Raw genomic sequence first — 14195 nt, 5'->3', positions numbered from 1 at the left:
GGTAAGTGTACTGTCACATTCTTCCAGTGAGATCCTGGGGAATTCAGAGCTTCCACTGAAGACACTCTTATAACTTAAAAATATTGTCCTCACCTCAAATTAGCCTGTCATGGCCAGCGATACAGAAGACGTGTGTGTGGGTAGTAAAAATCTACATTTTTTTTAAATTCATTATGTTCAGAAATAAAAATTACCAAAGTACAGAAGAACAGAGTAAACTAGATGCCCTCTGTAACTGTCTAGGGGCTCTTGTTATTTTCTTATTTTTCAGGAAAAGGCAAGAAGAGAGGAGAGGGTGGGCTGAAGTTAGAAAATGAGCCTCAAGAGGTTAGTACTTGGACTTCAAAATATTGGTTTTCAATTTACGTATACCTTGGGGACAAAGTAAAATACTTTGCAGAAGAACAGCTTGTAATTTTTACAGTTTTGACCCTCAGGGTACATTTGTGCAGAACATGATATCCAATGCTTGTGTTATTGTTGTAGCCTTCTGTTCTGGAGCTATTTCCAGTTTCTGATGTAAGATGACAAGACCTTTCTTGAAATTAATTGGTAGAGTAAAAGTAATTTGTCATCACTTCTTTGTACTGTTGCACATTATCTACTATTAAGGAAGGTTTGTGTATCTTGGTGTAATGATTTGTGCTTTCCTTCATCCAGGGGGACTCTGACCTGGCGCTGGATGCAGAATTTTTGGATGTTTACAAGAACTGCAATGGGGTGATCATGATGTTTGACATTACCAAGCAGTGGTATGTGTGATTAATAATAAACTATACGCTGTGCACCAAATGCTTTTGTAAACGCAAATGTTATCTTGTAAAAGTAGCAGTAACATCATCACAGTTATGCACACAAGTAAAGAGAGCCCACTACATCCTGCAGGAGAAATTGACAGGGTAGTGGATTAGTCACCCTGTACAAGGAAAGAGAGCAGAAGTGACTGGTATTTATAATAACAAGCTCCTGTGCAAAGGCAAAGTTTTATGCTGGTTTACTGTAAAATGTGAAACAAATGAACACAGTACATCATAATTTTATATAATAGTATGCATGCCTCTGGACAAATTGCTTCTGGATTTTAGCTCTAAATCTTGGCATACACTATGTGGTACTTTTGATTGCATAAAAAAGTTGAATTGATTAAAAATAGTATCAAAAGGTAATCAGTTTGACCAATTTTTGGGCAGAACGTGAAACGATTGATTTGATGTGTTTTTTTATATAATGGAAATATCTCCATATTGGCTCAACTATGTGAGTAAAAAAAAATTTGGAGACAAACTTTTAACAGCAAGTAATCCAGTAATCACGTCACAACTTAATAATCCATTTTTCATAAGGTGTGTGGGTTATCAGATTGGTAGAATCAGGTGTGTGTGGGGCCCAGCTGACCTGTGAATAGAAGTCCTATCTTTCAGTTGGTTGCTGTAAAGATGAGCTCTTTGGGTTCTGCCATCATGGATTAGCATGTGTTCTTTCTGACGTCTTTGTGAGACTGAGATTTTCTACCCTGTTGGATTTTCAGGACATTTAACTACATTATGCGAGAGTTACCCAAGGTACCGAGCCACGTGCCAGTATGTGTTCTTGGCAATTATCGTGACATGGGGGAACATCGTGTCATTTTGCCCGATGATGTGCGGGATTGTATTCAGGGGCTTAACAGGTAAGAGAAGTCATTGGATTTTATAAATGTTTTCCTGTTCTTTATTTTTTAACATGGTTTTACTTGAAATGTTTAAAAGTATAGCTTTTTCTTAATGCATAGTTTGGGGTATTACTGCATCTTAATATCCAAAAAAAATTTGATATGCCGTTTGACTCTTCATAGTATTTACAGTATAGTATTGCAGTCAAGCTTTTCACACTATCAGGCAAGGATGGCCCATCATCATTCCAGCAGATCAAAGAGACTGAAATATTATCAATTTTATTTCTTGAATATACTACCCTTTGAGATTTCTGCATTGGTTGACCATTTTCTCCAAAATAGGAAAAAAAACCGAAAAGGCAGGGTTTGAAGTGGCAAAAGTCAAAGTTGTATTTGGCATATCAACTTGTATGCCGTTTACCACCTAAATAACAATTCATTCATAGTGGAATACATAAAACAAAAGATTGAGTTATATTTGAAAATTCATTTTTATAAACTCATAACCCTCAATACAATCTGATCTGTGTAACTTCCAATTCACTTATAAATTTGAATATACCCCACATATATTCATGTGACATTTCTTTCATTAGACCAACTACTAAGTTGAAACCATCATGACTTTTCTGACATTCACTGTCCAACATTACATAATGAGATCTTCATTCTTTGTGAACAAATACCTATCTCTGTTACTTCCATTAATATTATTCGCTATAAAATCATGTTTACATATTCAGCTGGTATTAAGATTCTATTAGACAGCGTATCATTTTGTTTGTTTATTATCATTATTTCAGTAACTTGATGTTAATCAATTTTTTAAGAACATTGTTATACTTGCCATTCTGATGAACATTTTGTAATAGTTTATTATATCTTATCATACATGTTATATTAACAATCTCTGCGTATCCCCTGAAAAAGCCCTTCGGTTAAGCACGTCGCAATTGAGAAGTTGTCTTTATATGCTTTTATACCATCTGTGTAGGCAGTTTTTTGTCTAATATAAAGGCTATAATATATGGGGTTGCCTGACTACTTCTTTTTTTTTTTATGTATTGCACTATGAATGGATTGTTATTTACGTGTTGAACTGCATAGACTTGATATGCCAAATACTACTTTGCCACTTCAAACCCAGCCTTTTCTTTTTTTTCCTATTATATTTATATATATATATATATATATATATATATATATATTTTTATATATATTCAATATATATTTTTATATTTAGCTAGGAAGGGATACTTCTCCTATTTTTTGTCTATTTACTTTGACCATTTTCTCCCATGTCCTCTGCTACTCCAAACAGGCGTCCTGGCTCCTCCTATATCCGCTATGCTGAGTCTTCCATGAGGAACAGTTTTGGGCTAAAATATTTGCATAAATTCTTTAACATCCCTTTCCTTCAGCTCCAGGTAAGACTCTTCTGTACCTGAATTTCTGAAGTGCATTCACTGGGACTGAGTATGTTTTATGTGTGCACCTGTTTATCATTTTTTGCACTCACAATTGTACTGTTAATTGCAAACTAAACTCTTGAAATGTTATATAACTAATATTTGCGTTTAATTTGCCTTTAGCAGTACAACTGTGAGTACAAATATCTGAAACAATTGAAGACAACAAAGCATTATTGTTTACTGGCATGCTGGTTGTCTAATATTGTACTTAATGTGAAATAAGTTGCTGACCCTTAGGTTAGATGATGCTGCATGTTCCCTAACCAAGACGTAAGTCACCCTCTATTTGACATGCTTAGGTTCTAATGCACACCTTGAAAAAGTCAAAATTTGCAGTGAAATGAAAGTAAGCAATTTCAGTACATGAAAGGAAGATTTAATGTAATGTAAGATTTCAGTACAACTGTGGAAGATTTAATGTAAGGCTGAAGATGCTTTGCATTATTGCATGATAAAGTATTACTTATTGTTTTATTCTCTTCCCCCTTTACATTTGCAATTGCAAACATTCATTTGAACAGTGGCAGACTACTGGGGAAGAACTCCCAGGTTTCTCTATACTGGGTTTTAGAATTTAGCTCATATGTCATTGACTTTGCAGATAGACAAGTGACTGGTGTTTATACTTGGTACACCTGAGATCTGCTCCCTGTATGGAGTTACATAGCCTGTGTACTCTTGCAGTAACTGTTAGTGGCTCTGTAAAATGATCACCCTCTAAAGAAGTGATAAATGTTCTGGCTTACTTATTAATTTGTGCTTGGAAACTGACACTCCTAACCTGTGTGTTGCTGAAATTCTGAGACAACATGTTGCAGAGTTCTAATTCTTGCACTTCTGGAAAAGAAGGGGTCAAAAGTGTTAATGTAGGGAGAGGGTCAGCAAGCCAAGAGCAGAGGTGCAGGTATGTGACAATACAGTTTTGTTACCATTGTATATCGTAGGTTATGCAAGCAGGTTAACTGGTACAGGTCATCCTACATTTGATTTTTAATTCTTTGACTTGCATCTTGCAGAGGGAAACCTTGTTACGACAGTTGGAGACAAACCAGCTGGACATCGATGCTACCTTGGAAGAGCTAAACGTGCAACAGGAGACAGAGGATCAGAATTATGAAATGTAGGTTAATTTTCACGTGCCATTTCATAGGTTTTTTACCTTATGGTGTACCTCATTAGCACAGAATACTAGGGGTCTATATACCAGGTTGCAATGGGGACATTCTCTGATTGCTTTTGCACTGCCCTCAGAATAAAACTAAGCCCTGTGACACATTGTTTATGAAGGTTATAAATACTGGATTCTATTTTGACTGCTGTCCTGTTGCACACAAATAGATTCCTAATCATTTCTAGCTAAGCCTATCTCTACCCAGAGCACATTCTCTTTCTCCACACGATAGTAAAATGTTCCTTTTTTCCTGGAAGTTCTGGGTATTTCTGAGGGCTCCAACAAGCTATGCTACCTTCTCCCAATGCTAGTTTGATTTAGCTGACTGAAAACAATTCACTTCCCATGTGGTTATCTTTTATCCTAGCTGCTAGTAATTTTTTAAAAATGATACTTCAACCAGTAATGTTACTCAACTGCAAGTTGTGTTTTATTCTCATTCCTAATTATAATCTTAAGATTTTAATGTAAATGTCAATTAAATGTGAAATATCTACATTTGTCAGTGAATTCCGTTTCTGGCTTGATGTGAGGCAGGTCTGTCCGTTCTTTCTCACCATGCATATCATCCTCATTAAAAATACTCATTGTAATAAGCCACACAGGCCCCACGCTACCCGCGGCTATAGCAGGATGGGTGTCTGACATGGCATTTAAAGAGAAGCAAGCTGTCACTAGTGTCAAATGCAGGTGTTAACACAAGAAGCCACCACTTCTGAGTCAAGCCAAGAGTCTTGAAGATCTCAGGACTCCCAAAGAGGACCATGAAGACCACTTTACCTTTGATTAATAAATTATTTTGTGACTAATCTTCCGATGTTTTCAAATAATGCAGTAAAAAAATGTCAATGTGTGAAAGTCACATTTAAAATGAATGTCACTTTCAACAATGGTATATGTTTTAAAAAAATGTATTAGGGCTTTGGTACCATGTGGTGACCTTTTTGATGCCTGTGTGTTTGGGACTCGATTATTATAGACTCATGTAAATGCTCTGCATTTGTTCTAATTTACTGCGTGTTTAAAGCCAATCTGGCATCTTCAAGCATGGGCCGCATCCTCCCACTCACACTTCATTAGCAAGATGATCTTCTTTCTCCATCCATTCCATTTTGTTACTGAGAGTTTAATGACATCTTGGAGATCATCAAAATCTGTCAGATGAATAATTGTTAATTTTTTTTGTATGTTTTCTCACAGATTTCTTGAGATGTTAGAGAATAATAGGCGCCTAGCATCACCAGTATCAACCAATGGGCAGAGTCCTTCTTCTGGTTCACAGTCTCCAGTGGTCCCTATCATCTCTGGATCCCCTGAGTGTTCTGGCGCTGTAACTCCGCTCCCGATGCCCACTCCTACCCTGGTTGCTTCTCCACCACCACCAGCAGCTGATGTTCCCGAGGTGGTGGTCCCATCTCCCTCCACAGTTTCCTCTCCACCGCTCTACCTGCAATCTCAGCAGAAGCGTGGCTTCATGTCGAGGCTCTTTGGATCTTCTGTGATGGAGAGTCCTCAAGCCAAACAAGGTGTGGCACTAGACCTAGCAGGAAGTGTAGTCTTTCTCTTAAAGGAAAATGTGCCATGAAAACAGAATGTAGGCTGTTATTCGTGACCTCTTTCTGAAAATACTAGTTACTTGGCTGTTTTCCTGGTGCATTGACATTAAATCACTATTCACAATTATAGGCAGAACTGTAGTTTTCAAGATTTACCAAATTTATACAGCAGTTTACTAGAAACTTATACCAAATACATCAGCTAAATTTCAATATGCATTTTATCATTTTATATGAATATTTATTTGCATTTATATTTAGGGTCATCCATGTAGTGAATCTAAAAGGAAGTTTCGCTGTCAGGTTGTGATGACATGTTACAGATCACCATTTTGTTAATGAGAAGGATGGTCCTAAAGTTACTAGAAACTAATGAGTATTCTGTTGTTAGTGAGGAGACAGCAGTATATGCAAGTTATTGCACCATGCAGCAATATTACAAGATGAGATTCATTGGGGATCTGTGAGATTCTTAAAATTGCCTTTCAATCGTCACTATTTAGAAATAAGCAAAGTAAAAGACATCTTGAAGCATATTGATACTGTGTTTTGTTTCCCAACCCACAATTCTTTGCCTTCCTTCCACAGCAGACACTCCAACACATGCAGAGCAACCAGTAAATGTCCAGAGTGTGGAAGATTTCATTCCTGATGAAAGTTTGGATCGCAGCTTCCTTGAAGATAGCGTAGCCAAGAAAGAACCAGAAGAACCTCTGCCCCGAGATAGGAAAGATAGTGATAGGTGAATAGCTGTGCTATATTAACCCATATATTTGTATCAGATTAACCTATTTAACTTTTTCACTGCCCATGATGTGTATCACTATTCATTGCACTAAAAGTTTTAAGACCGGTTCATGGTAGCATATTCCTCTTGGCTTTCCAGTAAGGAGTATCTTAGCAGTTGTAAAACCATTGGATCATATTTTACAGGAGGGCTCTGGCAGCCTTTCCAGTATTGGGGATTATAACGGTTGTAACAACTGCTGAATATGTTCGAAGTGTGTGCAGTAAAATCCAATTTAGGTTACATAAGCAGTGGTGCGAGGACTGAGGCCTATTTTCTGATGTACGTGGTTTTTACAGGGCTAATGTAGTGATGGGTAAACAAATAATGCATAGATGTGGGGTTCTATAGGCATTCATTGAACTTTGTATATGGCTGTCAGGGTCAGTTAAAAAAAAACCTTAGGTTTAGGTTAACCATTTAATTGTGAGGTAGTGTTAAAATACAAATACAAATTTGATTTTTTTTATCTTTGTTAAGATATATTGTGTAAAGTAGGGGCATAAAGTGATCAGACAGTGTAAACAAAGTGTCAAAGAAGCAGAGTACTAAATATTTATCTGTGACCTATTATTTTTACACAGAATACTTGTGATCACACCTCAGATCAGCCTTCAACCTACTTTTCTCAGAATGGTTTGTTAACTGTCTGCAGTTTATCTGATGAAATCTTGATTTATCAATATGAGAATAGTGATATATTTGTACCCCCTCGATTTGTCTCCTTAGAAATAGATCTTTCCTTAGACAACATTGGTGGAAATTTATGTGTGATTTAATTTGTTTTGTTAGGAACAGGAACTAATTCCCAATATGAAGCAAAGAATACCGTAGTGCATTAATTCTATTATGAGATTGTAAATGGGAGAGGTACAATATAAGGGCATATAGTAAGGAAAGTTTACTCATGTGGGTCCACATCCTCAGCGACTATAACTATGAATTCTCCAATATGGCCAATAGGACCGGAATTGGGGAGTTACTTTGAACCAGTCTCAAAAAACCCAAACCAATTTATATTTTTCTAGTTGATCATCATCCTCTGCTACCAATAATTCCATGTATTGAATCCTCTCAAATTCAGTTAGCCAATCTCCAATAGAAGGGACCCTTGTTTTTTTCTACAGTCCGGAAATGGTCTGGGCGGCTGTAGCAGTTGTTAAAATATGGTGATAAAACCCTCCTTTTAGCAGAATTGAAAGACCCTGGAATCATGGATAGCAGAGTTACATTGAGATTGTTGGGCACATCAGAGCCTGTGATTGTATTAAAGAGTTGCAATATTCTGTCCCAAGGGTGGTACACCGCCGGACTTTCCCACCAGATGTACACCATGGTGCCCCTCTTCATCTGGCAACACCAGCATCAGAGGCAGCAGAGGATATGTGGTGACCGTAGGGCAGAAATACCATCTAAAAAGAATTTTGTAATTGGTCTTTTGAGCTTAATATGGAACAGCCAATATCGGTCATACGTAAGGCCAGAGTCATCACTATCCTATAGCAGCATATGAAATAACTGAGATAGGGTGTGTGACGGTCTATCCTGAGACCCAAGTAGGGATTTAAATGCTGTACGATTTCTAGTTATCAATTGTGTATTTATATAAGAGTATAAAAATGATGCCATCTGCCTATGAAGGAACCAGGACCAGGGTTTTCCGTGGGTTTGAGCATCAAGGGAGGACAGGGGAGGAAGACAACCATTCTGTAAAATATTATAAACATGTCTGTGCTCGTCTGCTTTCCACATTAGAAATTGATCTACCCCCGGTGGGAATGCTGGGAATGCTGGATTATCAAAAATTGGAGTCATTGGGACAATCTTAGATGATAGGGCTTTCACTTTCACCACGGAGACCCACAGTTTCAAGAGATCTAAAGTAATACCTGGCAATGGGTGTCTAAAGTGAAAGGTAAATCTGTTAACCCATGTTAAGTATTAAAGATCTAGGCGGGAGAGGGAATTCTCTAGAAGAGCCCAACTTTTTTTATATCTATTTTGGAACCAATCAACTAGTCTCACCAAGACCGAGGACCTGTAATATGAACCAATATCTGGTACTCCAGCTTTACCTCTTGATTTAGGTTTAGTGAGGCATTTAGGTGCTATAAGTGGACATTTCTTTTTCCATATGAAGTCTATACATAATTATTAGTAATTTTTGAGTATAGGAGGATGGCAAGTGTATTGGTACCGTTTGAAAGACGTACAATAACCTCGGTTAATTTGTGTTTTTTGCTAGACATGGCACCGAAAAAAATCAACTCTTCGAAGAAAGGACCAGAAATAGATGTTTTGAGCAGGTTTAAAGTGCAAATCAAGCAATTTGATGACATTTGAGAGACTCTGTGTTAAAACACAGACAATGGAGTTCAGATAAAGTGCTTGTGTGGCAGCCAAAACTGATCTAAAATCTACAATAAAACCTCCCCTGAGACAAATGGTGGAGGGGGGGGGGTAAGCAACATTGCTGTCAATCTAGAAAGAAATTGTCAGGACGGAGTGTTACCTTGTAAGCAAAAAAATCACTATGATGATGGCCACGCCTCATACATCTTCTCATCCCACTGTAGTGCAAGCAGGCAAAGCTTAGGTAAAGGTGACAATACTTCTCAGAATTCAAGAATTTTGCAGCAGTGTTGTTACCCCATCACAGGAAGCTGCATGAATTGTAGGATTATTGCATCGTTGCCAGGATCAAAAGTTATTTGCAGGATATTGCAAATGAACAAAGGGGAAAACTAAGTGCAGCTCAAATTTATTTTAATTTAATGAAAGACAATAGTTCTATAGACCACAAGCCACACGCAGTACTTCTTGCCTTGTCCCCTCTCTTGTAGCTGAGTTCCAGGTCTGTGTTTCTTCAGTGACGTGTAATGGCTGGCTATGGTAAGCAGTGATAGGTACATTGTAGTTATTGCTTTACATTGTAGATATTTGCAGCTGTTTTTATATAGCTGACATATTTTTTTTCATTTCAGTTTCTTTGTGTAACTTCAAAAACCCTTTTCATTTTTTCGCTTTGATACTATAAATAATGTTAAAGTTATTGCTAATCTAATTTTGGAGTGCCCAACCTACGGCCCAGAGCTGCTAGATCTGGTCATCTCCCTCTCTGCTTGTCGTCTTGCCAGGTATGGGGCTCTCCCATCTCCTATGTTCCTCTAAGAGTGTGCTGCCTGCACACCTTGTACTGTGAGATATTGTTCAACAGCAGCATGAGATCTGTGACTGTGTTCAAGCAGCTGTCATTATCTCCATGTATAAAGCATTATATCTTCTTCACTAATTGTCATAGAAATGTGAATTTTTCATGGTACACAGGGGACCCTAAGAGCTTCTACTAAACCAAATTTAGGCCCTCTACACATAAGTTGCCTTATATGGAGTGACAAGCATAAAATCCTAACAACTATTAGGGATATTTACACATTAAGTGGGGCTAATTTAAGACCAGGGTCCCCAAATTGAGTTTGCATGTTGCGGGGACCCCTGGGGGCCACTCCCATGGCAATGAACATTAGGGTACTGCCAATTGTCTGTGCGCTGTGGTGCCACTTAAAGTTCACAAAACTTAAGGGCTGCATTCAGGTTGGCAATGGGGTTGCGGTGCAGTTACCCCTTCAAGCTGCCTGTTACACATAGCTGGACACTTACCTCTTGTGAACCCCAATTTCTCTGGAACAGAGGGATGTTGACAACGGGAAATGTGGCAGCCTGTAGGAAATGCCTTTTGTCCCCTTCATCCCTACTAAAATGTTATACCCATCATATCATACTACCCTGTCACACACAGCTATCATCTTACTCTCTATGAACCCCAATTTCTCTTTAACAGTAGAGGAAGGGAAATGTAGGATAAGTGGAGGATGCTTGTGGCTACCTCTTGCCCCCCCCCCTTACTAAAATTGTAAAATTGTATCACTCCAACCATACCATGGTGCCCTGTCACATATAAATGTTCGTTATGTTCTTTTAATCTAAATGTCTCCTGAAAGGGGAGCTGTAGATATAATAAATTGTAGGATGGGGGGGAGCTCTTGTGGCTAACTCCCCCTAAAATGTTTTTGCTGCAGCACCATTGCACCACAGAAAAACTATACCTGACATACTGCGTTACCCTGTCACACATAGCTGGCCACTTACTTTCTTTGAACCCCAATTTCTCAGGAAAAGGAGATGTAGGGCCCTGAAGATGATCCAAGAAATATCCATTGCAGAAACTCTTGATTTGTCATCTTTTGTTTGGTGCATGCATGTTACGGTAACTAGAAACATTTACATTCAATTTCCTTCTATTCTAGTTTTAAACATTCATCTTTAATGTTTATTTGCATTGTGGCCCGCAAGTTTTATCCCAAACAGCGGCCCCCTGATGAAAAAATGTGGGCACCACTGATCTAATTGATAGCTGAAAAAAGAAAAACAGTTGCTATAGCGAATTTGCATTTGCTTGTGTCATGATTTTTGTCCCCTGTCATGTGACACTTTTACCACTACCATTGAACTAACATGAACTGAACTTTCATGTACTACCAAATTTTTTTCCTCCACTTATCTTTGTACAGTGATGCTGATGTACTGGGGTCAAATCCCATGGTGGCTGGCTTTCAGGATGATTTAGATCCTGATGATAGAGTAGTCCCAAAATCTACTATTTCCGTCATACCCAGCCAGAACATCAACCTGTCCAGTGACGAGGAAGGACCCAATCCCTCTGTGAAATTAGCTGGGGACGAAGATATAGACTCTGAGATATACTTTTGGTGAGTCATTTGGTTTGAAATCTCATTGCATGCTGGCTATGTGGAATGGTTTTTTTGCAGCGCTGACTCTGCAATAGCTAAACACTTTTGTGTCATGAGCCACAATTAAGTCTCAGATTAAACTTTTTTTTTCATGTACTGACAACTCAGTTTGATTTAGTGCAGAAAAAGTTTTGTGGTAGATTAGACACTTGACTCTTTGTGAGCAGCTATTTATTTTAAAAAATTATCCTGGATTACCTTTCACTAGGGTACATAATAAATGCACAGATCCACCTTGACATTAGCAAAAAAGAAAAACCTGTTACCCAGTAGCTCCTAAAATTTCAAAGAAAGCACCCCAAGAATGTTCTCTGCAGAAGTAAGTACTACCCATTCCAGATGGGACAACAAGGGATGTCACATGACCAGCTGGAAGACTGAAAAAAGGATTAGCAAAGGTGGATATGGGTATTCATGTTAAGTTGGATGCGCCTTCCCCCATTGGCAGATTTATGTTCCACACTAATGCCAGTTTCTCCTTGTATTTCTTTTGAAATCCTCTTCCTGGTCACCTATTTCTAATTATGTGACTTCTACAGATGCATGCTAAAATTACATTATTCCGCTACCCAGTTTTATTCTTTTGATCCTTCTGACTCCAGCAGTGTACATTGCCCACATATGGTCCAAAGGCTGTGTATTACTAAAATAAAAAGAATAATTATTTTTTTTTAACAGAAGTTACATGTTAAAGCAGATTTTTGTTTCCAGATTTTAGTTTTGTTTTATTGCACTTACATACAAAACAAATCTTGTTTTCTAGCTTATGTGCTTGAATTTCATCTTAGGCTATTGAGCTCTGTACATTTTCCAGGTGTCAAGGTGAAAAAATAATATTCACAGAAAATATTATTAATATTATAATATAATATATTAGTCTGGGCAGATATAATACAATATAAGTCTGTTAAATTTTGTCTGTAAAAGAATATGTTGAGCATAGACACTTCAGATATTTAAATGCAAAAACATTTAAACCAATACAACAAGCCCTCCATTATCCTTGCTATATAGATTTGAATTTGTAAGCTATTGATGGGTAAGTGCCTTGTTCGAGGTATTCATTTTGCAGTGAGGGACCTAAAATCAGTCATTTTTTTGTCAAAAGCCATTCTTTTCTTCCACTCAGTCATGCTGTAATTCTTCAATATTTTAGGAAACCTCCTAAGGTCTTGGTACCTCAGTCTTATCCTGACAACTCGGACCCTGCCCCCACCCTGGCACCGACATCTAGCAAATACAAGAAAGCAAAAGCCAACATCCAGGAGGATTCAGACAGTGACCAGGAGGGTCCAGTCGCCACCCAAATGCTTTCCTTTGTTATGGATGACCCGGATTTTGACAGTGAAGATTCAAACCACGTTTCCAAGTCTCAGGTGAGATGGCACCAAGGTGCTAAGCAGAGAAAAAAGCTAATACATTTGTCTGTTAGGTTTCATAGTCCTTTCCTCTTCATGTTTAATTTGTCAGGTCATTTGTGTAGTACACCTTACAATTTAATTTCTCCTCCTTCCAGTAAATGCTGCTATACAGTGAATTGCAAGAGGCGTTAAATTTATGAACTTTATTAAAAAAATATGTATGAATAAAAACAAAACAAAGCTTTATTACTTGATATGTTTAGATTTAAAATGTATATAAAGATGTTTTTTTATCGACTTTGTTTGTACAGGATTTATTTCCAGTGCTGAATAACATGTCTGACAGCTCCAGTGAAGAGAACATGTCTTCTTGTCCTTCTGAGCCAGTAAAACCCCCAACAACTTCTTTTAAAATCAGAGAAGAAGATGATCTGTTTGGTTTAGGGTTTGAGGAGAAAGTGCCTAAGGACAGCGAGGAAGGTGAGATGTGCATTTCATACATGTAGCATGAACATGTATTGGTTGCTCTACACCTGACATGATGCTCAGTCCTTTAATACAGTCTTTCCTTCACTTTTGGTTTACAGTAGTGTAGAATGTGCTCTATTTGGGGTGCCTTGGTTTTAAAGAAGGACCAATAGATTTTACAAAAGGGAAAGGTTTATTTACAGCTTAAGATATTATTTACATATGATTTTCAAGACAAAAGGGAAGAAGGTAAAGGGTATATAGGAAAGGGGAAGGAGAGGGGTCTAGCTCTATCTCTAGCACATGGTCAATCTCTCACACAACCATACACACCAGGGTTTTCTCTCCTTAAACCACCCCCTGCTGCAGGTACAGAGCGAATCATATTGTTGCTTCATCCTTGGTGAAGTCTTGATCAAGAGGTCACACAGACTGTTATTGTCCCAGGCTTGGGATTGTTGTCACATACCCCTGCCCCCTTCAGGAACACTGAAGTTATAGTGAACAGGTTTGGGCAGAAATTGACACCAAATGGTCAAACTGACCAAAGTGTTAATGATCCTCAGGCATCCACATATGGAAGATCAATCATTGTCTCTGTTAAGCAATCCTTTGATGTTTGAGGGACTGCATCTGTCCCCACTAGATATTTATTTATAAAAAACAAAATTGTGTATATTTACACATTTACAGCGCATCTAATTTTTGTATGAATCTTCTTTCCTAGATAAAGAGAGTAAAACAAGCAAAGAGAAGAAAAAAAAGAAGAAGAAGAGCAAAGAGGTAACATAACCAAACAAAACTGAAATTAGAGCATTTATTTGTGATCAATCACCCCATCCCTTTCTTCATTTCTGAATAGTGGGTGGGCTTTGATAATTACCTACCTAACCACTACCGTGGGCAGCCTTAGCA

The 14195-nt window shown here is 37.9% G+C and overlaps 1 protein-coding gene across 6 annotated transcripts in view; it reads left to right on the top strand.

Moving 5' to 3' along the window:
• The window catches only part of RABL6 (RAB, member RAS oncogene family like 6), a 29361-nt gene that overhangs the window by 11721 nt on the left and 3445 nt on the right, over positions 1-14195 (top strand). For 3 of the 6 annotated variants that reach the window (XM_072431178.1, XM_072431179.1, XM_072431180.1), the window contains exons 5-15: positions 272-327; positions 661-752; positions 1529-1669; positions 2976-3081; positions 4143-4246; positions 5498-5823; positions 6442-6595; positions 11212-11409; positions 12608-12827; positions 13124-13292; positions 14008-14063. In XM_072431178.1, the coding sequence (XP_072287279.1) occupies positions 272-327; positions 661-752; positions 1529-1669; positions 2976-3081; positions 4143-4246; positions 5498-5823; positions 6442-6595; positions 11212-11409; positions 12608-12827; positions 13124-13292; positions 14008-14063 (1622 nt within the window). Of the gene's footprint in view, positions 1-243; positions 328-660; positions 753-1528; positions 1670-2975; positions 3082-4142; positions 4247-5497; positions 5824-6441; positions 6596-11211; positions 11410-12607; positions 12828-13123; positions 13293-14007; positions 14064-14195 lie in introns of all 6 variants that reach the window. The other 3 variants (XM_072431181.1, XM_072431183.1, XM_072431182.1) reach the window with 3 other exon arrangements.

Source organism: Pyxicephalus adspersus, chromosome Z (genome assembly GCF_032062135.1).
Source record: "Pyxicephalus adspersus chromosome Z, UCB_Pads_2.0, whole genome shotgun sequence".
Classification (NCBI taxonomy): Eukaryota; Metazoa; Chordata; class Amphibia; order Anura; family Pyxicephalidae; genus Pyxicephalus; species Pyxicephalus adspersus.
Note: the sequence above shows the minus strand (reverse complement) of the source record. Positions and strands in the feature narration are given on the sequence as shown.